Below are 22,865 nucleotides of genomic sequence, written 5' to 3'. Positions count from 1 at the left end.
ACTGTCCAATGGAACAAAAGTGGAACTCTCCATAACTCACAAAACTGGTAGCTAATTGAATAGAGTGGTGATAACACAGGACAGACCTTGCACGGCCTTGACCTTACTTAGGTCATCAGCTGTCCAAACCTGCTTTCCGACATTTAGATCCTGTGTTCTCCTGATTCTGAGAATATCTACTCTGGTGTATTAAATATATGAACAAAACTGAAGTTTATCAAATAAGTTAATTGCTCAGAATTATCCTTAAAGTAGTGTCCATTGCTCAGTTCATAATTGTGATCTACATTTTGCTTTTGTTTTTTTACATAAGATGTGAATTCTATGGAAGTATTTGTCCAGCGAATCTTTCACAGACACAGCACATATCATTGTGAGATGACTGCGGTGGCAAAGCTTCATAGAAAATCTCCGCTGTATATTGTTCAGCAACTATATATAGGCATGATGATTGCCACGAGGTTAGAATTCTATTCTTTTAAAGATTCCCATCTCTCGGTATTACCCGAACGAATTGTACATAGAAGAAGACACAAATCGTAAACGATATTTCCAGGGTGAAATACACATGTCACGGTTTATTCATTAACAAGAGCAAACTATTCTAATGGTTGAAATCCATCATTGGATCCAGTATATAAACACACAGACACCAGATTGTTTTCAACTAATGAGACCATCAATCTCACCGATATTAATTGCCAAAAGCAAGTTTAAATTACCGTGCTGTCTGATTATGGCAAATATATCCTTCCAAAGTTACCCACCCACCATACAAGGTGAGAAAAAAGTTGTCCTACAACTTTTTGGTTGGGGTATCAGTTGATGTACAGCTTTTTTACTTCATTGTACGATGTAAAGGAAATATTGTGATCGCGAAAAATTTCGGTTTTCAGATTTCAGCTCCTATTTTCTTAATGAAATTTATTTTATCTTTTTAAATAGTTCAATCAATTCAAATAGTTCAATACGTACTTCAATTCTATTCAAAAATTTCCAGGTTATGTTGCTGATTGAAATTAACGAATAATTAAGCGGCAACTTCGTATTTTTGGATTTTTGTTTAAAAGAATGATAAGGACTATTAATTTTTCGGTGCTGAAATAATTTTTAATGTTCTCTTTGACACTTTTAGCCACAATGAAGTCATCTGTATTTATTGCAATATTGCTAGGAGTTTTATTTTTTGTGGATGTAAGTCTGTTTAATTATTTTTTTATGTACTCGACCCAAAATATTAAGACCTATATGTATTAAGATAGCTATAATTGAAATGTGCGAGATACGTACTTTGTATTGTTTTATAAATAATTTCATACCAGTAATTTAGCACTGTATTAGTTTTATACTCATTGTTATGATGATTGTACCTAGCTGTTATGTATGTTAATTATCTATAGGATTTGGTTGTTATTTGAATATCTATTTAATAGTGATATTGGGACAGAAATAATTACAGCAGTAATACCACACTTATTACTGCATTTGATTGAAAATTTCTATTTGTGATTTTATTCTAGAAGCTAAATTGTGTTGTCTCCTTTACAGCTAAGTTGACAGTTAAATAGAATTACTGAAGGGAAATAAATTTAGATTTTAGGAGCAGTAGATTGTCAGATATATTCTGACAGGCACGTCAGCCATTAGTTTAATATTTTGGCAATTTCTGTATAGGGATAAAATTAGAAGATTTCACTATCAGTCACTACCCACTGACCTCTAGTAGGTTTAGGTTGTTGTAATGACTTCTAGAAGTCGCATTGCATGGTGTCTGGCAACCACTGACTCAATTCTTGGGCTTTTATGCAGTTTGTTCCACCCCAATGGTTTTTTTATTGTATACATCATTACTGAAATATATGTCTAATTACTTCACAATGTATAGTCATTTCTTATTTTCTTTTGGTCATTTTTATTTTTGTCCATGAATATCTACAATGTCTGAAAATGTTATTTTTGATGAAAAGTTTTACAAAAAAAATTTACATATTTTTAGTAATGTGATTTGTACCAAGTGACTTCTAAAGAAAGCCGTATTAAGTGGCTACAAGACATGGACTGAATTAAAGTTAAGTTAAGGTTAATTAATTAAAGTTTTGTTTAATGTTTGGATTTTTCAAATAAAATTGGTTAATCGGTTCTTTCTGTTTCAATTGAATGCGCATTAAGCATTTTTCAGTGTTTGCACATTTTTTGCATTATAACAATTAAAGTTTTGTTTGAGGTGGAACAAACTGCAAAAGTACCAATTCTTGTATTGTCTGAACTAGAAGGTATGATGCAAACATGGACCCAGTCTAGAGAACGGGGATGATTAGTCTAATGAACTGCTCTTATAAGGGTGTTATTTATCACTTTAGAAGATTTTGTTACAACTATAATTATCCCTGTACATTGATTATACTTGTAATTATTTCTTCAGTTACTGAGCCTTATAAGATTAACTACTTTATTAGTAATATTTTTATTCTAGACTTGAGAGTGAAAATTACACAAAACTATTACTTTTTAATGACAAACCAAATCAAATTTATAACCTACTAATACAATTTAAAAACTCATGTCTTAATGATTTTAATGACTGATGCTTCTGTTTTTCACTATGATGACAACTGATGTTATTGCTAGTAATTTTCATGAATGAGAAAGAGATGTAGTCAAAAATTGTTTCAGATTGGAATTTTTTTTCATTTAGTGTGTTAAGATGTGATTCTTTTTCATGTATCATTTGCATTAAAGATGTGTTTTGTAGCTGTTGATTCAATGTTATAAGTTACTTTTGTTTAGATCTAGTTCATTGTATCTTTGTGAAATATTTTCTGAAAATGTTTTTTAAATAAATTTTTTGTGGTTTGTTATTAAAAATTTGCCATAACCATATTAGTTATTATTTTATTTTTTTAATTTTTAACAGACTGTTATACGTACATTTGTCTACTGAACTTTTAATAGAAATGTACATATTAACTATTTTATATAAAACTTATAACGGAGGTTGGGGTATTTTTTAAATTATTTCACTCATTTAAAATAGGTTTCCATCTAATAAATCAGTCTATATTTAGTTTGAGATATTATAGTATGAATTTACCCACAAATTCTAGTGTTTCAATGTGCCTTTTGTTTTTTATTTGTCTTCAGTCATTTGACTGGTTTGATGCACCTCTCCAAGATTCCCTATCTAGTGCTAGTCTTTTTATTTCGGTATACCCCCTACATCCTATATCCCCAATAATTTGTTTTACATACTCCATACATTGCTTGCCTGTACAATTTTTTCCTTCTACCTGTCCTTCCAATATTAAAGCGACTATTCCAGGATGCCTTAATATGTGGCCTATAAGCCTGTCTATTCTTTTAACTATTTTTTTCCAAATGCTTCTTTCTTCATCTATTTGCCGCAATACCTCTTCATTTGTCACTTTATCCACCCATCTGATTTTTAACATTCTCCTATAGCACCACATTTCAAAAGCTTCTAATCTTTTCTTCTCAGATACTCCGATCATCCAAGTTTCACTTCCATATAAAGCTACGCTCCAAACATATACTTCCAAAAATCTTTTCCTGACGTTTAAATTAATTTTTGATGTAAACAAATTATATTTCTGACTGAAGGCTCGTTTCGCTTGTGTTATTCGGCATTTTATATCGCTTCAGCTTTGTCCATCTTTAGTAATTCTACTTCCCAAATAACAGAATTCTTCTACCTTCATAATCTTTTCTCTTCTTATTTTTACATTTAGTGGTCCATCTTCGTTATTTCTACAACATTTCATTACTTTGGTTTTGTTTTTGTTTATTTTCATGCGGTAGTTCTTGCGTATGACTTCATCCTTGCTGTTCATTGTTCCTTCTAAATCTTTTTTACTCTCAGCTAGAATTACTATATCATCAGCAAATCATAGCATCTTTATCTTTTCACCCTGCACTGTTACTCCGGATCTAAATTGTTCTTTAACATCATTAACTGCTTATTCTATGTAAAGATTAAAAAGTAACGGGGTTATGGAAAATCCTTGTCAGAATCCCTTTCTTATTGTAGCTGCTTTCTTATGTTCTTCAATTATTACTGTTGCTGTTTGGTTCCTGTAAATATTAGCAGTTGTTCTTCTATGTCTGTATTTCAACCCTAATTTTTTTAAAATGCTGAACATTTTATTCCAGTCTATGTTATCGAATACCTTTTCTAGGCCTATAAATGCCATGTATGTTGGTTTGTTTTTCTTTAATCGTCCTTCTACTATTAATCTGAGCGCTAATATTGCTTCCCTTGTTCCTTAATTTTTCCTGAAACCAAATTGGTCTTTTCCTAACACTTCTTCCACTCTCCTCTCAATTCTTCTGTACAGAATTCTAGTTAAGATTTTTGATGCATGGGTAGTTAAGCTAATTGTTCTGTATTCTTCACATTTATCTGCTCCTGCTTTCTTTGTTATCATGACTATAACACTCTTTTTGAAGTGTGACGGAACTTCCCCTTTTTCACAAATATTACACACCAGTTTGTATAATCTATCAATCGTTTCCTCACCTGCACTTCACAGTAATTCTACAGGTATTCTGTCTATTCCAGGAGCCTTTCTGCCATTCAAATCATTTAATGTTCTCTAAAATTCAGATCTCGGTATTGTTTCTCCCCTTTCATCCTCTATAACACCATTTTCTAATTCATTTCCTCCGTATAACTCTTTAATATATTCCACCCACCTATTGACTTTGCCTTTCGTATTATATATCGGTGTATCATCTTTATTTAACAAATTATAGATTTTAATTTATGTACCCCAAAAATTTCCTTAACTTTCCTGTATGCTTAGTTTATTTTACCAATGTTCATTTCTCTTTCCACTTTTCTTTAATCCACTCTTCTTTTGCTAGTTTTCACTTCCTGTTTATAGTATTTTTTAATTGTCGGTAGTTCCTTTTACTTTCTTCATCACTAGCATTCTTATGTTTTCTATGTTCATCCATCAGCTGCAATTGTATAATGCAGTTATTAATAACTAATGTTCCTAAAATAATAATTATTAATTCTTTACTTTTTATTCTGTTGTACATTAATTAATCTTTTAATTTACATTATATGTAATGTTACCATTTACTTTATAAAGTTATTGTATAACAGTTACTTTGTAACAATTTACTTACATGCCATAACCATAACACTGGATGAGAGCAACCTGACACAACCTGAGTCACAAGTTACTCCAAGGATAACAAGGTTTGTGTACCAGTGTTGCTGGGAAAAGTGAGGAGTGAAATACTTTCCTATTGTTTTTTTCACTGATCCAAATATACAACTACATATTTGCAAGCCAGTCTCACTGGAATGCATATGACATTCAGTTTTACATGTAATAGTTTGTAGTTTGTTTACCATGAGGGATGGGTATGGTGAACATTATTACTCTTAGAGAAAGCAGTTTTAACTGGTGCTTCTTGTACCTTAGGTTGCTCAGGTACATGTGAGGTCGCTAACATAAGAAAAACTGGAATGGGTATCGTAAAACAACAAATTAATGTTGTGAGAAAATACATTTAATAGATTGTTTCAAAATACCAGAGAAAGAAACTAATGTTTTTAGCTGAAAATATAAAGATTACACAGAAATGCTACTGTTAGCCAGTAAAATCAAATTGTATAATGGTGATTGTTATAAAAGCTATCTGTTTTAAATATATTGTTTTTAATTTATTAATGCTTATTAAGTTTGTTATTTGAGGTTTAATGTATTGTTCAATATAAATTGTTTCAGTGTCGTCACACTAATAACTGGGCAGTGCTTGTTGATACATCACGGTTTTGGTTCAATTATCGTCATGTCGCAAATGTCCTTTCAATTTATCGTAGTGTTAAGAGACTTGGTATTCCTGATAGGTAACTTTTTAAATGATAATTTTGAAAGCATTTATTTCTGTTTACTGTAAAATGAATTAAAATGTCAATTCTTGTTACATTTACATTTTTTTAAAAATAAACTGTAATTGGCCTATCATAAATAACAAAATATTTTAGGATTACTTTTAAGTGCTCTATCCCCTTTTTTTCAGAGCAGTTATTTTCATGTACTCTCTGCCACAGAATTAACATTATGAACATTAAATTAAAAGGATGGATGAAGATATGATGGTTTTCCAAAAAGGAAAACCATTTAAGATCGTTTGAAATCATTCAGGTTTATTTTTATAAATAAATTCACAATCTTTAATTGTTTCTGAATTAATTTATAATAATTTATGATATAGAACACAACTGATGTAGAAATTGCTACGAATTCATTAAGTCTTTTTGAGATGTAATCTTGATAAATACTGCTGCTGTCATATGTAATAAAAAAAAAAAAATGTACAGTAAATACCAAATAATTTAGAGATTTGAGTTAAGAAACATATTGTTTTTTTTAAATAGCAAGAGATGGATTTTATAATGCATAAACAAGATTTATTAATTTAATGAATTTCTTAAATTACAAAACAGTTATTCAAAACTTGTTCATCAGTTCTTAAGTTATTGATTATGATGACAGTGTAACAGAGGTAAGCTTATTTTTATAATATCTCATAAGCAACATGAATGGATGTATGATTTCTATACAAGAACCACAGTAAGAGATACATTGTGAAGTAGTGTCATATTATGTGCTAGGAAAATGTTGAGGTTAGGGATTGTTCAAGCCTTTTGTAGGCTAGTTATATTTTAATGCACTGCCGTGCAGTACTGTCTCCTGGTACCATTATGTTATTGGATCTAATTAATAATACAACCAGCTCAGCTAATCCAAGGTTGAAATGTTAATAACTGTTAATGAAAAATAAACATCATAAATTTGATACACATTTCAATATGTTTAAATATTTGTCAATTGACTCAGGAATTAATAAAAATAAACATAAATAACGAAGACCTTTAATTAATAGTATGAAATAAATATTATCATTAAATTAAATTTAGAATCATTAGTTATGAAACATTGCAAAAAAGAATTCATGGTATTCGTATAAAAAAAAAAATTATTGAATTATGATAGGGAACTAATATAAATGAACTATAATAAACTATATAAATAAACTAATATAAATAATATGATATCTGTTAGAAAATTTAATAAATATTTTTGTGAAGGTTTCTATTAAAAAAAATAAACATTTATTTTGTAAAAATTTTATATATCATAAGAATAATTCTATTACAGTTTACCATTCATTTTGTGTATGCTTGAAATAGCTTTTTACTTTCTTATGTAATATGAGTAAAACAGGGCTGGTGGGCAGTCAAGTCAACATTTTTTACTGATATGTTGTAGGTTGGACTTTCACTTTTGATGTGGTCTGAGTGTTTATTTAAAATAAATTATAAAATAATCTTTTGTTAATTCTAAGTATTCTTTAGAAGTTTTATAAGTTTAAGCATTTTTTTATTCATTTTTTTGCAATTATATTTTCTTTTATAAATTCCTTTGTATTTACTGATGTTGATTGCTAAAAACTAAAGTTCCCATCTAGAATGTTTTTCATTGTAATCTAATTTCTGTATCAGTTTTGCATTGCTCATTCTTTATAAATAATATTTCAGTCAAATAATTCTAATGGTAGCAGATGATATGGCTTGCAATCCTCGTAACCCAAGACCAGCAACGGTATTCAATAATGCCAATCAGCATATTAATGTGTATGGTGATGATGTAGAAGTTGATTATAGAGGATATGAGGTAAGTAAAATTTTCCATAGTACTTTGGTATGAAAATAGAAATTTTAGTTCATCAAAATAAAACTTCATAACTAAATTATTTTTTTTTTATAATTACTGTTTACATCTGGGAAATTTTCATTCTTGAAGGAGCAGTAAGTAATAAGTAACACATCTGTTTGGCCAACATCTTATTTCTAGCCGATAACAACTGATAAAGATGATGTTACTGATTCTAAGATGTTACAGGATGTAACATCTTAGAATTGCTATATGGTTTAATATTTATGTATGTCTATACATATGAATGGCAGTAATCTAGATTTTGGTTTTTTAATTTGGTCCTAATGTTTTTAAATGAAAGAACAATGAGAAGAGTTTGCTATATTTTGAGTGTTTAAAAAATTGACTAACCTATTATTAGCTATTATTTCATTCCATTGTTTTAATGTGAATTCATTGGGTTTGAGGTGGAGGATAATTTTAACTTTAAAAAATTCAGGTTTATTCTTTAAATATCAGAAACTTATAGTGTATTTAAATAAATGTGTGTATATTAAAAAGATAGATCTTTAAAATATTATAATGTAATTATATTTATTTATGTAATTCAAGACATTTTTTCTTTGCACAACTTACTGTATTATTAAATTAAACACAAAATAGAAAATGAAATCATTTTTAAAATTCTTTTTGCTTTATTGCTAATAGGCTATATACTGGTTACAGTGTATTTATGCCCAGTACATGTGTGAGGCCATAACTAAATGGTTATACGCAACCTGTTATGTGACACTAGTCTTTTCAAAACTGGCATAATCATTTCCATGTATAATTTGCAATCGTATACTAAGCTAGCTTACTCAAGAAAATAAGGAGTGAAGTGATTTTCTATTGACTACTTCGATAGGAAATTCGTTAATAGATTTATTAACTTATCTGTTAATGCAAGAAACTTTTGTAATAATGTGTTGTTACCTAGATTGTCTCCATTCAGGAAGGAAACTTGCTTCAGCTTGGAATAACTTAAATACTTAAAAAGACCTCAGATTTTTTTCTAAATCTGTTTTGAATAACATTCAAAAGTAAATTAGAAAAAAAATATTTTTGTGTTTTCATTTCTGTATCACTTTCATTTGTTTTTAGAAGTACAACAAATCAAATATGATAATTTATTTGGTTTCCTTTCAATGTAAAATATAAAATTTCTATTCTCTAAATTGATTTTGATGATCACGAATAAAGCAGTATTTTTCATTACTCATTATACAGCTGCTGTCTTTACTCATACAGATTCAGTTAAGCAATATTTTTGTCAATGCTTGAAATACTAGTATACATTATTGTAAAATAATTTTTAAAAATTCATGTAATTACTCCCAAAATATTAAGCAATTATTTTTCTTCAAATTTTTGACCCAAAATTTGCTTGGTTGTATGTAATTTATAATTTATTTATTACACAAGTCTAAAATTTAAAAATCTAATGTATTTATTTTTGAGTGAAAAATGTTTTTTTTTCTCTACCAGGTAACGGTTGAAAATTTTGTTAGATTATTAACTGGCAGGTTACCGCCAGATACACCTCGTTCTAAACAGCTACTAACTGATGAAGGGAGTAATGTCCTTGTGTATTTGACTGGTCATGGAGGTGATGGTTTTCTTAAATTTCAAGATTCTGAGGAAGTTACTAGTCAGGAACTTGCAGATGCTTTGGAGCAAATGTGGCAGAAGAGAAGGTATACATTTTAGTTAGTATACAATTTGGTTTAGATATGCAGTTATTATAATCTCTCCAATGCCGTGTGAAAAAGGGAATGGAGAGAGAGAGAGAGAGGGGTAAATATTTTATTTTGATGCTAAGCCTCTGTAGTTCTGTGGACAGGTATAAAATAAAACTTATATTATTCAATACAAACTAGAAAAAAACACCAATTACAACAATGTAGAATCATAAAAAAAGAAATTTAAGGATTAAAATAACATAATTCAGGTATTAAATAATTAACTAATTAAAAGAAATTAGATTTCTCTGTAAGAATTATATAAATTTTCTTCTTTTCTTGAAGGAATTCACAGTTAATATGATTAAATCAATTGGTAGACAATTTCACACCCTATTATTTGGTAGACAATTTGACTACTGGTTTAGAAAAAAAATCTGAGGTCTTTTTAAGCATTTAAGTTATTCCAAACTGAAGCAAGTTTCCTTCCTGAATGGAGACAATCTAGGTAACAACACATTATTGCAAAAGTTTCTTGCAGAAATAGATTTATTAACTTATCTGTTAATAAATTATTAACGAATTTCCTATCAAAGTATTCGATAGAAAATCACTTCACTCCTTATTTTCTTGAGTAAGCTAACTTAGTATATGATGCAAATTATACATGGAAATGATTATGCCAGTTTTGAAAAGACTAGTGTCACATATCAGGTTGCCTATAACCATTTAGTTATGGCCTCACACATGTACTGTGCATACATACACTGTAACCAGTATATATATTGCAGTTAATTACTCATTAAAATTGTATAGTTTAGTGCAAACTACCTATATTTATTTAAATTAAAGTAGAAATTTTAAGATATTATCAATGAATTGTAAGATTTCTAATTCATACTCATGACTACAGAAAATCATAAGGTGTAAAAATCAGTGATAGTTGGTAAAAATCTGAAAACATACTTGCAGTAGGCCTAAATACTCAGGCTTTCACTCAAAAAGTTAATAAAAGCTATTACTATAATTTAAATATATATATATATATGTGAATACTCATCATTCCCTTTTCTTTTTACAAAGAAAGATCTATGCTAAACACTTTTTAAAAAATTTTAAAAGAAAACACTCAAAAACTGTTTACAATTTTTTTTTTTTTAATGATTTTTGAGTGTCTTCCAGTTTATTGAAAATTAATTAACATGATGCAGGAGGTCTTATGTCAAATCTATGTTCAAGAATACTCATTTTTTGTGTACCTCTTTTTCTACTACTAAAATTAAAGTATAATTTTTTATTTTGATTCTTAGATAGTTTAAACGCTTTGTGTCTATTTCAGTTACGTTTATTTAGAATTTTGTTTATCATTTTTAGTTTGTTAGAATTTAGTGTTCTTTTTTGTATGTAAGGGATAGAATTTCTTTTTGGCATATAGTTCTTGCCTGGAAGCTGGTTACAAAATTATTTAATTATGGTTATAGTTAATTAATGGAAATTTAAAAGAATCTACTTAATAAAGAGGAATTAAATAGTTTGTATCGTTAATTTATGAGTAGTGAAGCTGAAACTTCATTGTTAAACAATAATGTATATTATTTTTTGGACTTTTAGATAGATTTATGTATTTTAAAAATATTTTTGGATGTATGTATATTGTAAGAACATTAAATGATTATTCATCCCCTTAAATTTTTTTAATGGCAGGGTATACCTTTTTGATTGTTCTAAGGTTCACCAAGGTATCCTTTAACTAACCAACTGATAACAGGCATGAATTAGTTCATTGTTGGCATTTTAAGTTGAGATTTCAATGGTATAGATGTCTTTAAGCAAAATTTATGCTTTCTACAGAGTGTTCAAAAAGTGATGCAACCTTATGGAAGAATGTTTGCTTCTTTTGTTGCTGGTTTAATTGACGAAAATTGAGGAAAAATGGGTTACACAATGCAGCAGAGAATATTCATTGTCTCCCAATACATATAAACATTTTAATTTAATGTTGATGTGCCAGTTATTCCCAGACCCAGAATGCTTCCACAGAAAAGTATAATGTGAATTCACAGAAAAGTCCTCCATCAAGCGGCGTGTGACAAGTTCCAAGAGACTGGGAATGTTGCAGATGCAGCCAAAAATGGTTGACCAAACATGCTGACACAAGAAAAGTTGATTGACGTGCAAGGTGCATATTCTGTTACGCCCAAGAAGTCTGTGCGATGCCTATCTAGCCAGTCAGTCTGGTTTCTCTGTTGGTAGTGCCCACACAGTATCATGCAAGTGTTTAAAGATGCATCTTTATAGAGTTCGTGTTGTTCTTGCAGACACTGGAAAACGTGTAGCTTTCTGTCATTGATGTTCATGTCATATGTAATACAAGATGTGGAAAAACTTGATCACTAGTTTCGGTCTGACAAGGTATAGTTCCACCTTGATTGATAAATACGTGTATGCACAGAATTCACGCATTTGATGTATGGAAAATCCACATCAGCTGCATGGACAAAAAGTGGGTGTTTGTTGTGCAATGTCATGTAGGCGAATCTTCATGACATTCTTTCATGGCACAATGAACAGTGAGCACTACATACAGATGGTACTACAGTTTGTAAACACTATACCTGCAGACTGGCTAGAGTAGATATGGTTTCAGCAGAAAATGCTATTGCTCATACAGCCAACAATACTATGACTCTCTTGGATCAGTACTTTCATGGACAGATGATTTTAAAGGAGTTGTGGCCCCCTCGGTCTCCTGATCCCCTTCTGACCTTTTCTTGTGGGAATACCTTAAGGGTGCTGCTTACAAAACTCATTCTCACACCATTCCTGAATTGCAGAGTGAAATTGAACAATGTGTGCTGCAATTCTTCAACAAATGTTACAACATATGTTTAAAAGCATGCAGCATCGTATGGAATTATGTGAATCGCATAATGGAGGCCATTTTCAACAACTATTGTAACTTCCCATTTTCCCATAAGGCTGTGTCACTTTTTGAACACCTGTATTTAGATTACTTTTAATGATAAAAGTTTTTTGTATTTTTGGCTCTTATTCTAAAAAGACTTGTTTTATGTGTCATAAGTACTATTTATTCTCAATAAATACTTCTTATTAATTATAATTTACTTATTTCCATATGTGTACTTTTTCCTCAGTGTTTACAAATTATTGATTTAAAAATTTAAATGATCGTCTTGTTTCAGATTTTAAATTAAAAAAATTTTTTAAGTGGTTTTTTAGCACAATCTATTGTGTTTTCCAATTTATAGCTCTTTATTATGAGCTTCCTGTTGAATTTATAATTTTAGTGAGTTGTGTAACTTTCAACTTAATAATTTTGTGCAATGTTATTTAATAATGTGTAAGCTTTTAGGGAATATTATAGATTATAATTCTAATTATTAGTATGAATATTTGAGTGGTAATACATTTCTAAATGTCTGTTCGATATTAAACATTTTACAAGGTAACAATTATATTTACATGTAAATAGTCTGTGAGGAAGGAATAGTTTTTTACATTACAGCAAACATTAAAAAAATGTTTGACTGGTGTGCTAAAAAAAATACTTACAGAGTTTGTTATTATCAAGATAGCCAATTAATATTTGGCTGAAAAATAATTATATTGTGCCCTAATTTCATGTATCTGATTTTGCTACAGTTATATTGTTATTTCATATACTTATTATTTTTTATTAATATAAAATATTATGTTACAGATATCATGAAATTTTCTTCATGATTGATACATGTCAGGCTGCTTCAATGTATGAAAAATTCTACTCACCAAATATTTTGGCTGTTGCTAGCAGCCTTGTAGGTGAAGATTCTTTGTCGGTCAGTTTATTACTTACTTAATTATTTTTATAATAACATTATTAATGCAATGTAATAAAAAACTAAATTATAAATTATTAAGTACATGATGAGCAGAAACTGATTTAATTAACGCATATAATTTTTTTTTTGTATTTTAGAATCTTGGTACTGTATGTAGTATGTTTTAATATTTGTATTTGGTTTCTTAATGTGTGTAACTAAATAACTATGATATTTATTATTTTTCAACCTATTTCAAATATGAGTAGTATCAATGGTAGGAATAGTCTTACAAATATTCCTAGTCTCTTAATTACTAAAAATAGCAATTAACATATATATATATTTTCTAAACCATGTTAATGTGATATATGGTATTCTTCCTCTATGTAGCATCAATTGCTGTGTTCACTAGCGACTAACAAATGCCAGCACTATGTACTGAGAATTCACCCAAAATTGCCTAAAGTGGTGATTTATGGATACTAAACATAGCTTCTACTATTATGGTTCAATCCTTCTCATCTTTCCAGGATTTTACTACTTCCTGTAATGTTTCATAATCATCAGGATGTAAGGAAATGGCTAATTTTTTATATTTTCTATTAAATTGGAACCATTCTCAATGTCATGCATTAAATTAGGGAAAACATGCTTTTATTAGGGAAAATGTGGACAATTCAGGACCAAGCCATTGGTGGGAAAGGTTTTGCTAACTATTTTTTGGGACATAAATGGTCTATACTGGAAGACTTAACAGACAAGGGGACTATGAGAAAAGTGCGAATTAAATGAAATGTTGGAAAATAAGCTGAAGCCAGCAATTTGCAACAAATGCTAAAAAAAGTGTTGTTGCATGACAATCCTCATCCACATGGCTCATCACATCGTTTAAACCATCAAGTTGAATTTTGAGGTACTGGAACATCCTCCCTACAGCCAAGATCTTGCTCCCTCTAACTTTCATCTATTTGGGCCACTACAGGATGTTTTGTGAGGGTCATCTATTTTCCACAGAGATAAGATATGCGGGAAGCAGTGCAAAAGTGGCTTCCTGACCAAACAAAAAACCTTCTTCTTGAAAGAAATTTGCAAGCTTGTGGATGCTGGACCAAGTGTACTGTCAACAGAGGTGACTCCTACCTTTTTGTAAATAAATTGTACAATGAAAAGTGTAGGTAATTCTTTCTTGACATGTCCTCATATTTACTCAGATTATTTTCTCCATTAATACAGTAGTTGTAAATTAATCCGAACACAGGGAATGTTTTGTTTATTTCTATGTTGTGACTACACTGCTTGCCACATCCATTTTTTAAGTTGTCTGTTATGTAAGGTAAATTTTTTTTAATTTACATTCATGTTACAGTGTTACAGTCATAAACAGTGTTTTGTGAAAGTTTATTTCATTTTTTATTAGAAAATCACATTTTCATATTTCTTATTCTGTGTGTCTTGAGTATATATTAATAATGGACATAACTCTAGGAAAGCATTCAAAAATTGTTTTTCTTTCTGAAGCACACCAGTATGACACAACAAATAGTTTCTGAGTATGTTGTTGGATTAGGAACAGTGAATGTGATTTTAAAACAATTTAAATAAACTGGCTCCTTTTCATCTCAAAGGAAAGGTAAATGTGGCTGTAAAAGAAAAACGATTCCAACACAGGATTAGTGAGAAAAAGTAAACTTGATCAAAAATTATCAACTGTGGACTTAAATCAAGAGCTAGCAGCCAGTGGGATGGATTTACACATGACAGCTATTAGACACAGACTTCTTGCAGCTGGACAGAAAACTTGTCTCCCAGCTAAAAAGTAGCTTTTAACATTGGCAATGTGGAAAAAAGGCTCTTTTGGGAGACTAAAGCAGACTAGAAAAATGTTATATTTTCTGATGTCATATTTTTATGTTCACGGGAAAAGAGTTCCATATGTTAGAAAAACATCAGATGAATATAAATCACTGGCTCATATCCAACAATCAGTTAAACATCTCCAGAAAATTTTTTTTTGTGGTTTTACATTTGAAGGCCCTTGTTTCATTACTTCTAGTAGATTGTATATTGAAAAGTGATGGATATATCAAGATTCTGAAGGAAAGGGTTATGACATAACTTCAAAAAAAATTCCCACAAGGCAACAGAGTATTCTAACAAGATTTAGTGCCATGTCATACTGCCAAAAAAGTGAAAAAGTTTTCAAAGAATGAAACATTCTCTGTGGCCAGACAACTCCCCAGACTTAAACCTAATTGAAAATCTTTGGACAACAGTCAAAAAGACCCTCAAAAATGAATTGTACCACAAAAATTAATCTCATTAAAGCAATGATATCAGTATAGTTTCATGATAAAAAAATTAAAAAAGTTCGTTGCACACTTGTTGAATCTATGCTAAATCATTGTCTTAAGTGATTAAGAATTAAGAACATATTAATTACTAGATATTCACAAATTGTACTGGGATTTTTTTTTTTTAAATAAAGTTACTTTTTATTACATAATATTTGTGTTTGGATTAACTTGCATGGTATTGTAATTTTTCCATTGATATTTTAATAGATAATAGATAGTCATTAATGTACTTTTTCATAAACATTTTTTTTATTTTTTAGAAAATGTTATGATGAAAAGTAAAAATATATTTTATCTATATTCATTTTAATTTTTTATGCTTTAGCACCACGTTGATCCTGCTATTGGTGTTTACATAATAGATCGATACACTTATTATGCATTAGCTTTCTTGGAAAGAGTACAACCAGATAGTGCAAAAACAATGGAAGAATTTGTAAGTTGATTATTTATTCATTATTCTTTACGTGTAACTTAAGTTTCAACAATTGGTGAAGTGAATAAAACCTAGCAACTACGAGCTAACATCTGACAGATAGTTTTAGCTTTTTCTCAAATTTAGTTGAATAAAAAAATGCTAGTTCTAAGTAGAAAGAACTAAGTTAGTTTAGATGTATTCAGGAAAACTTAAGAAATTTCTTGGGTTAGCATTTGCTAAGCTTAGCTACAGGTAGGTTTTTGGCTTTCTTGTCGCAACTTGTCTGTCCCCACTCCTCTTTCTGTTATCTGTACATGGTGATTTGATGACTGGCTTATTCATATCGCCTCATACTCATCTGGATTGCACAATGCTTGCTTTGGCTATTTTATTTGTTATTTAATATTAGTAGAAGAAATATCATCTAGTGATGAAAACGATGGCAGTATTTAAATCGGTCACTAAACTTAAACTTTAAACTTTTAAGTGAGCATCCAGTAATAATTGAAAAATCCAAGACTCCGATGTTAGTTAAAACCAAAAAAAGAAACTTTGAAAACTATAAGTGAAGAGTTTTTATCAGCTGTTGGTAAGGAACTGACAACTGTACGACTAAATAAATTACTGAGCAATATGAAGAGTACTATCAAAAAGAAAACAGAAGTAAGAAAAAGAATTTTATGAAATTATCAACCAAGATAATCCGGTATTTTCTAAAGTGCCAGGCAGTCTACTGTCTGTTGGAATGGGATTAAGCCACTTGCTTCTGCCATAAATACAGTCATGATGATCTTATCAGCAATTCAGAAAAACTTGATAATGATGCAAACCAGGTGGCAACTAAGAAAAAGTGCTAAAAAGGTTTCGGCTTATGAAAGTGATGAGACGATTGATCTTTTGACACTGCAGATTCAGTGAATTATTTTACTGCAGCAAATGCAAATTAACAAGATGAAACTTGAAAGAGAGAAAATTAAACTTGAAAGTATTAAGAAAACGTCAGATGTATGTAATCAAAGTGAATCAGAAAGTTATGTTGTTTACCGAAATTTGTAATAAAACAAATGTATTTCCTCTAAATCTAATTCTTCTTACTATCAATAAATCAAAAATAAAATTTAAAAACCAACATAAAAATTGCAAAATGTAGGCATATGTCACTCACTGTGTGTATACATGTTTGGATATTTATATGGATGTCTGTATGCAACGTGCATGTTTGGATGTGCGCATGAGTTTATTTATTTTTGTATTTCTTTAATTTTATATTTATTTTTTAATTCTTACATGAAAATATTTATTACAATAATAATACAATTCAATAAAATCTAAATACAGTTAAATAAAACAATTTTAAAAAAAATGTATATTTCTGTTCTTTTTTCATTCATTCAAAAACATAATTTCTTGGTGTTTCTGCTGCCCCTTAAGAGTTGTGGCTGCATTTTCACATTGCTCTTCTTCAATTTCCTGCTCATGAAAGACAATATTGTCATCATCAAAAACATCATTAAGGAATTTTGCAGTGTTATATAAGACTATGCAACATACAATTACCGTGACCACTCTTTCCAAAGTATGCAGACACAGTTTCCCAAAATTGGGAATTTTTTTTCAGCTGTTTGAAACACCTTTCAAAGATGACTCTTTCCCTGGAATGGTGCAAGTTGAAATTTTTCCCTGCTGTGTTAGCAGGTGGTTTGAATGTTGTTATTAACCACGGAGATATTCCGTAGCCGGAGTCACCAAGTAGATATGCTCCACCACCAAAACGTGACATAATCTCCCTAACAGGACTTCTGAGCCATATTCGTGCATCATGAAGACCCCCTGGCCATTCTTCACCCACACTCGTAAATCTTTCAAGCGTTTAACAAGTACCCTGGATGTTAATACTAACATATCCCTTTCGATTTATATACTCATCCCCATGTAACTGGGTTTTGTTATTTTCATGTGGGTGCAGTCCAGAGCACCTATTACATTCGGTAAACGAAAATGTCTTTGCCAGAGAACTTTTGCTTCATTTACTTCTGCTGTTGCTGGAAAGTGGATCCATTTAGGAGATTTGTCGATTATTTGATCCAGTAAATAACTTAGTTTTATAAGCTGTAGATCTGTGTACAGCAACATCTTTGGCAATTCCTGACTGAAATGCTAGGTCGGCAACAAAACTTAGAAATATTTCTAATTTCTTTCTTTAGAAAGAGCTCCTGTATGTGTCTGTCTCATTTAAGAATTCGAAGGCTAAGTAATCCACACTATCAAACTGGAATCTTAACAATTCTTTGTTTCCTGGCAAACAGCGTACTTCTTTTGTTTTCACACATGCATAAACTCCACCATGGGTCGAATAAAACCAATGACTAGCTTGAAAGGTAGCTTGCCCATGACCTGACTTCCCTTAGAAACAATGCTAAGAATAAAAGTAAGTTTCTCTTGATTTACACAAATTTTTAAGTTACAGCTAGAAGCCCAGAAAAACCTAGAAATTACTAAGTCTAGTTACATCTAAGCTTTTTATTCACTCAAAATTTAGCACTTTCTTAGAAAAAGGTAAGAGCTAGCAACTGTTAGGTTTTATTCACATCACCAAATATATCTAATTTTTTTGTTTAAGTACTCTGGGGGGTTGTGTAAGAATTAATCATAAAGCAATTTCATTTTTTTTTTAAGTAGTATTCTTGTAAATCAGTATGTTACTTTATTAAAACATCCTATTGTTTGTTTCATTAATTTGACTGTGGGTATAACTGGGTATTTTAAATGTCCATATGTATTTAGTTTAGATACTTTAAAGTTATTAGTTTACAAATCTTGAGGTCTTTCTCAAATCCTTAACTCCTGTTAATGAGGAAATGCTTGAAGAAGGCCTGCTTTTTTTTATGAATTTGGAATATTCCAGAAGGATCTTAATTTGCTATGAGTCTACTACTGGATGATGGCTTCAATTGTAAGCCATCTTGTTTGAAAATAAATCAATGTGAAATAGATATTCACGCAATCATGTATAAATTGTATTTATTGAATTTATATAATATTGGTACAGTATAACAAACATTTAGCGTATTACATATTGTTTAATTTTACGTTTAATAACAGCACTGTACTGTCAGAGTCAGAATCTGGAACGCTACTGCCTCATAGATTGCCCCCCACTCCCTCTTGAACAGTGAGCAGAGAGGTAAATCTACTAGAAACGCTTAACACCATCTATTCCCAAGAATTCCAGATCATACTTAGAATGTAAACATTTCTACTTATTTTCTGCTTTTCTGGGATTGTTGACATTCTTAACTTTGATCCCTTTCCATTTTCTTAGATGTTGAACTTATTTGATGAAAGATGACAGGCTAGACTAGTTTATACAAAATAGAAACCAAACGACGGTTCTATTGTTTACCTATTTTTTTTTTTTAATCACCACTATAGTTTCCATGTAAGTATTCTTTGTACTGATTCTTCAGTTACCATGAAGAATTTTGCATTGTTGTGTCTTTTTCCTTGCTGTGCCTACTTGTTGCCATCTTGACCTAACAAAGAAAAAAAAATTTGTTCATCGTAAATCTATCTGAAAATTTTTATTTGTTTTGCTGATTCAGTAGTGAATTGATCAAACTGTGCTGAATATCTTTACAACTAAAATTTCCAGTCAGCAGGATTTCATAAAAAAGAAAATTATTAAAAGACCTTTTTGAAATTTGGCTTATTTATTTTAAAAAATATGTCCCAACAACCATTTAAAATTTGGAGGAAAATCGAAAAATAAGCAAATATACAGTACTAAGAGTTTATGTCTGAATAATAATTAAAATCGATAATTTATCATTTTGATACGGTATAAAAATATTTATAAATCAATGTTTGTTTTTTAAAGAACTAATATAAATAAAAGATTTAGTTTCTAAATATGAAGTGATTCAGAAACAAGTTTTTGTGTAGTTTCTTTATGAAACAACAAGTTTTTATGTGTTTCTTAACACTTATGAAGTTGTTTTGGTTTGTAAAAAATGACACTTCTTTGGTCTTGGTTGTTTTATCATTTTATAAATAATATTTTGTTAAATTTACTCTGTTAGTAAATTTTACAAGATTACATTAGATTTATTGAACACAAAACGGGTCAAGCATATTTTTTAATCATATACTTAAAATATTCTCCTAAACATTTCATAGCCACCTTCAGTTTCTGAAAAAGATTTCCTGTATTTAAAAAACCAGTGAAGATTTATTTAATATATTTTTTAAAAAGTTTAACAAAATTTTGTTATCAGAGATATTCTCTATGATATTAAGTCTTTTACTATTTAAAAAAATGTATCTGACTTTTATCTCAGAAGTCTTTGTTGTAATTTTTACATTGCTGTGTAGAATTTAATATAATATTATCTGTGATTTAGAGAAAATATAATAATTATGTCCATTGTCTAAGTTTCAAATCGGTTACTACTGATATTTGTTTACAGGAGCATTGTAAAAATACTACTAGTAAAATTTATTACTAATAATAATGTAATTTTGTTGTTTTTTATTTTTGTTTGAATAGTTGGCTGTATGTCCTAAGAGAGTTTGTATTTCTACTGTTGGTGTTCGTAAAGACTTATTTGGTCGAGATCCTCGCACTGTTCCAATAATTGATTTTTTTGGCGCACTAAGACCAATAGAACTGACTACAAATACTTTATCTATTCCCTTTCCTGATACAATTGTTGATAGTAATATGTGAGTAAAATTTATAATGCATAATATCATAATTAATAAATAAAGATAGTTATCACTGTAAGTTATAAGGGTTAATTGGTAAAGTTGGTGTAGCAGTTGCGTCTTACATTTAGTAGAGAAATTATAAATGATAAAAAAAATATTAGTTTTATTGATGATAACTTCATTTTTATTACTTTTATAAGATATTATTTGGAAAAGTATACATATTATATATACTAACTAGTTTCAAAGTTGTTGGATCCGAGCTAACAAATAGTCACACAAATATTTAATTTAAAAAAATGGGTAATGCAAAATTTCTTTCAAATGCACTGATTAAAGTCAGGTGTAAAGAATCGACTGTGACCATTATTTTTCAATTTTCATGGATTATTTCACTACAAGATAATTGTACATTAAAAATAAATTATATTAGGATACAATAAATAAATAGCACTTATGCTGTATTGTATTTACCCCATTTCACTATATGTCCTCTGTAAATAAATGTGTGTACATGCTTAAAGATGATATTTTTAAAGTTTTTATTTTTTTTTATGAGTAATATTGGAGAAGGTATTGTTTTTCTGTATATATATGTATAAAATCAAGTAGTGTGTGGAGTTAAATACTAATTTAAAAAAATTAATAAAATTATCTACAGAAATTGGTTTTCCTAAATAATTGTTAATATTGATTTTTTTAATTTTTGTTACAGGACTTTTATTACTGATCCAGTTAATACTGTCGCATCTATAAAATTAGGTTATGCAAATCAGTTTCCTGTTCAAAGGTATAATTATATAAAATAATGTACATAATTATGGATTTATGGAAGTTAAAATGATAGTTTTGACTTTTATTTTATAGCAGTTGCATTTAATTATATATATATAAATTATTTTTGTCTTACTCTGTTACATGCCTTTTTCCTGGCTTTTGTCAAGTATTTTTTTATTTGGTAGTATTTTATTGAGATGTATTTTTTGTGTTCTTATGTACTTGTAAATATATGTGATTGCTGTAAGTATTACTTATTATATACCAAAGATTATTTATATGTGATTCTGATTTTTTGTAATGTGATTTTGATCTAGTATAATACAGTTATTTTGATCTTATTGTATTATATCTTATCGTTGTTTATACACCTGCATGGATGCTACTCTCATTTTTGGTTTTTAAAGTATAAAATTAACACAGCTCACATTAACTAATGTGAGTATCTATTGTAAGAAGAAAGAGACAGTAAATGTGTTTAACTAAGGTACGAGTACAACAATGTGCATTATAATTACTAGAAAAATCACACTTAATGTTTAATCTTTTCAGATCATGTAGCCTTGGAACTGGTTACATACGGCGCCAGTTTTAAAACGCTGTTACAAAATCATTTTATATGGCATCTAAGTCAGTTACTTTTTTTTTATATTCACAAAGGAATCAGATTTATTACACAATTTGAACGACGTTTATACGATGTAAAATGTTTTATTTAGACTAGAAAGAATATGACCATTTTTTTTCAGAAATGTGCTTGTGTGTATGTGTGACTTGTATATTATAATTGCTGTGAGGATTACCGATTTATTTATTATTTACAAATATAGCTTATCTTACTAGCAACATATCGATGTATTAAAACACATAATAAATTATGATATACGGCACACACAAAAAAAAGAAGGAATTTGTGGTCATAAATACGTCACTTTTACTTGAGGTCTATAAATATCTTTTCAGATAAATGATATTGGTAAACATGCAACACATATCGATTCGTAATAAATAACAGTATACAGTAAAAATGGGTTTTTGTCAATCTGAATAGCCTTTTGAGTGGTGGGAATTTTTATAAAACGTAGTTTTCTGAATCTAATTTCACTTATACTAACATATGTTACTATCTGTGACTTATGACACGGGGTTTTCATCATTTTTTGCCCAATTTTCAACCGATTTGCTTGAAAGTATTATTTTTAAAATCAGCAAATCATATACACAAAGCAAAAAAAAAAAATTTAGTTAACAAAAAACGTGGTAGAAGTGCGCAAAAAAAATTCTGCAATTAAATTATCGTAATTTTTGTACTGTTACAATTTTTTTTTGTTACAGGCATAAAAAATATCCAATTGTAACGGGTTTTTTTT

At 29.4% G+C, this 22,865-nt stretch overlaps 1 protein-coding gene across 1 annotated transcript; it reads left to right on the top strand.

Annotated features, from left to right (window-relative positions):
• The first annotated feature begins 968 nt into the window (after positions 1 to 968).
• On the top strand, positions 969 to 21,841 carry LOC142322146 (putative GPI-anchor transamidase). Its single transcript, XM_075360887.1, has 8 exons — positions 969 to 1,194; positions 5,760 to 5,881; positions 7,577 to 7,712; positions 9,222 to 9,430; positions 13,137 to 13,254; positions 15,919 to 16,029; positions 20,558 to 20,733; positions 21,434 to 21,841. The coding sequence occupies exons 1-8, from the start codon at positions 1,114 to 1,116 to the stop codon at positions 21,525 to 21,527; spliced, it is 1,047 nt and encodes a 348-aa protein (XP_075217002.1). The 5' UTR covers positions 969 to 1,113; the 3' UTR covers positions 21,528 to 21,841.
• The last annotated feature ends 1,024 nt before the right edge of the window (positions 21,842 to 22,865 follow it).

The sequence above is a fragment of the Lycorma delicatula genome, chromosome 3 (genome assembly GCF_047948215.1).
Source record: "Lycorma delicatula isolate Av1 chromosome 3, ASM4794821v1, whole genome shotgun sequence".
In the NCBI taxonomy this organism is placed as follows: Eukaryota; Metazoa; Arthropoda; class Insecta; order Hemiptera; family Fulgoridae; genus Lycorma; species Lycorma delicatula.
The sequence above is the reverse complement of the archived record's forward strand: the minus strand, read 5'-3'. Positions and strand labels throughout refer to the sequence as shown.

What these genes read in the sequence shown, in the direction of transcription:
- LOC142322146 (XM_075360887.1), top strand. Translation starts at nt 1,114, where the DNA reads ATGTTCTCTTTGACACTTTTAGCCACAATGAAGTCATCTGTATTTATT. An exon ending in TAGGTGAAGATTCTTTGTCG is followed by an intron (nt 13,255 to 15,918) that starts GTCAGTTTATTA and finishes TTTATGCTTTAG; the next exon opens with CACCACGTTGATCCTGCTAT. An exon ending in CAAAAACAATGGAAGAATTT is followed by an intron (nt 16,030 to 20,557) that starts GTAAGTTGATTA and finishes TTGTTTGAATAG; the next exon opens with TTGGCTGTATGTCCTAAGAG.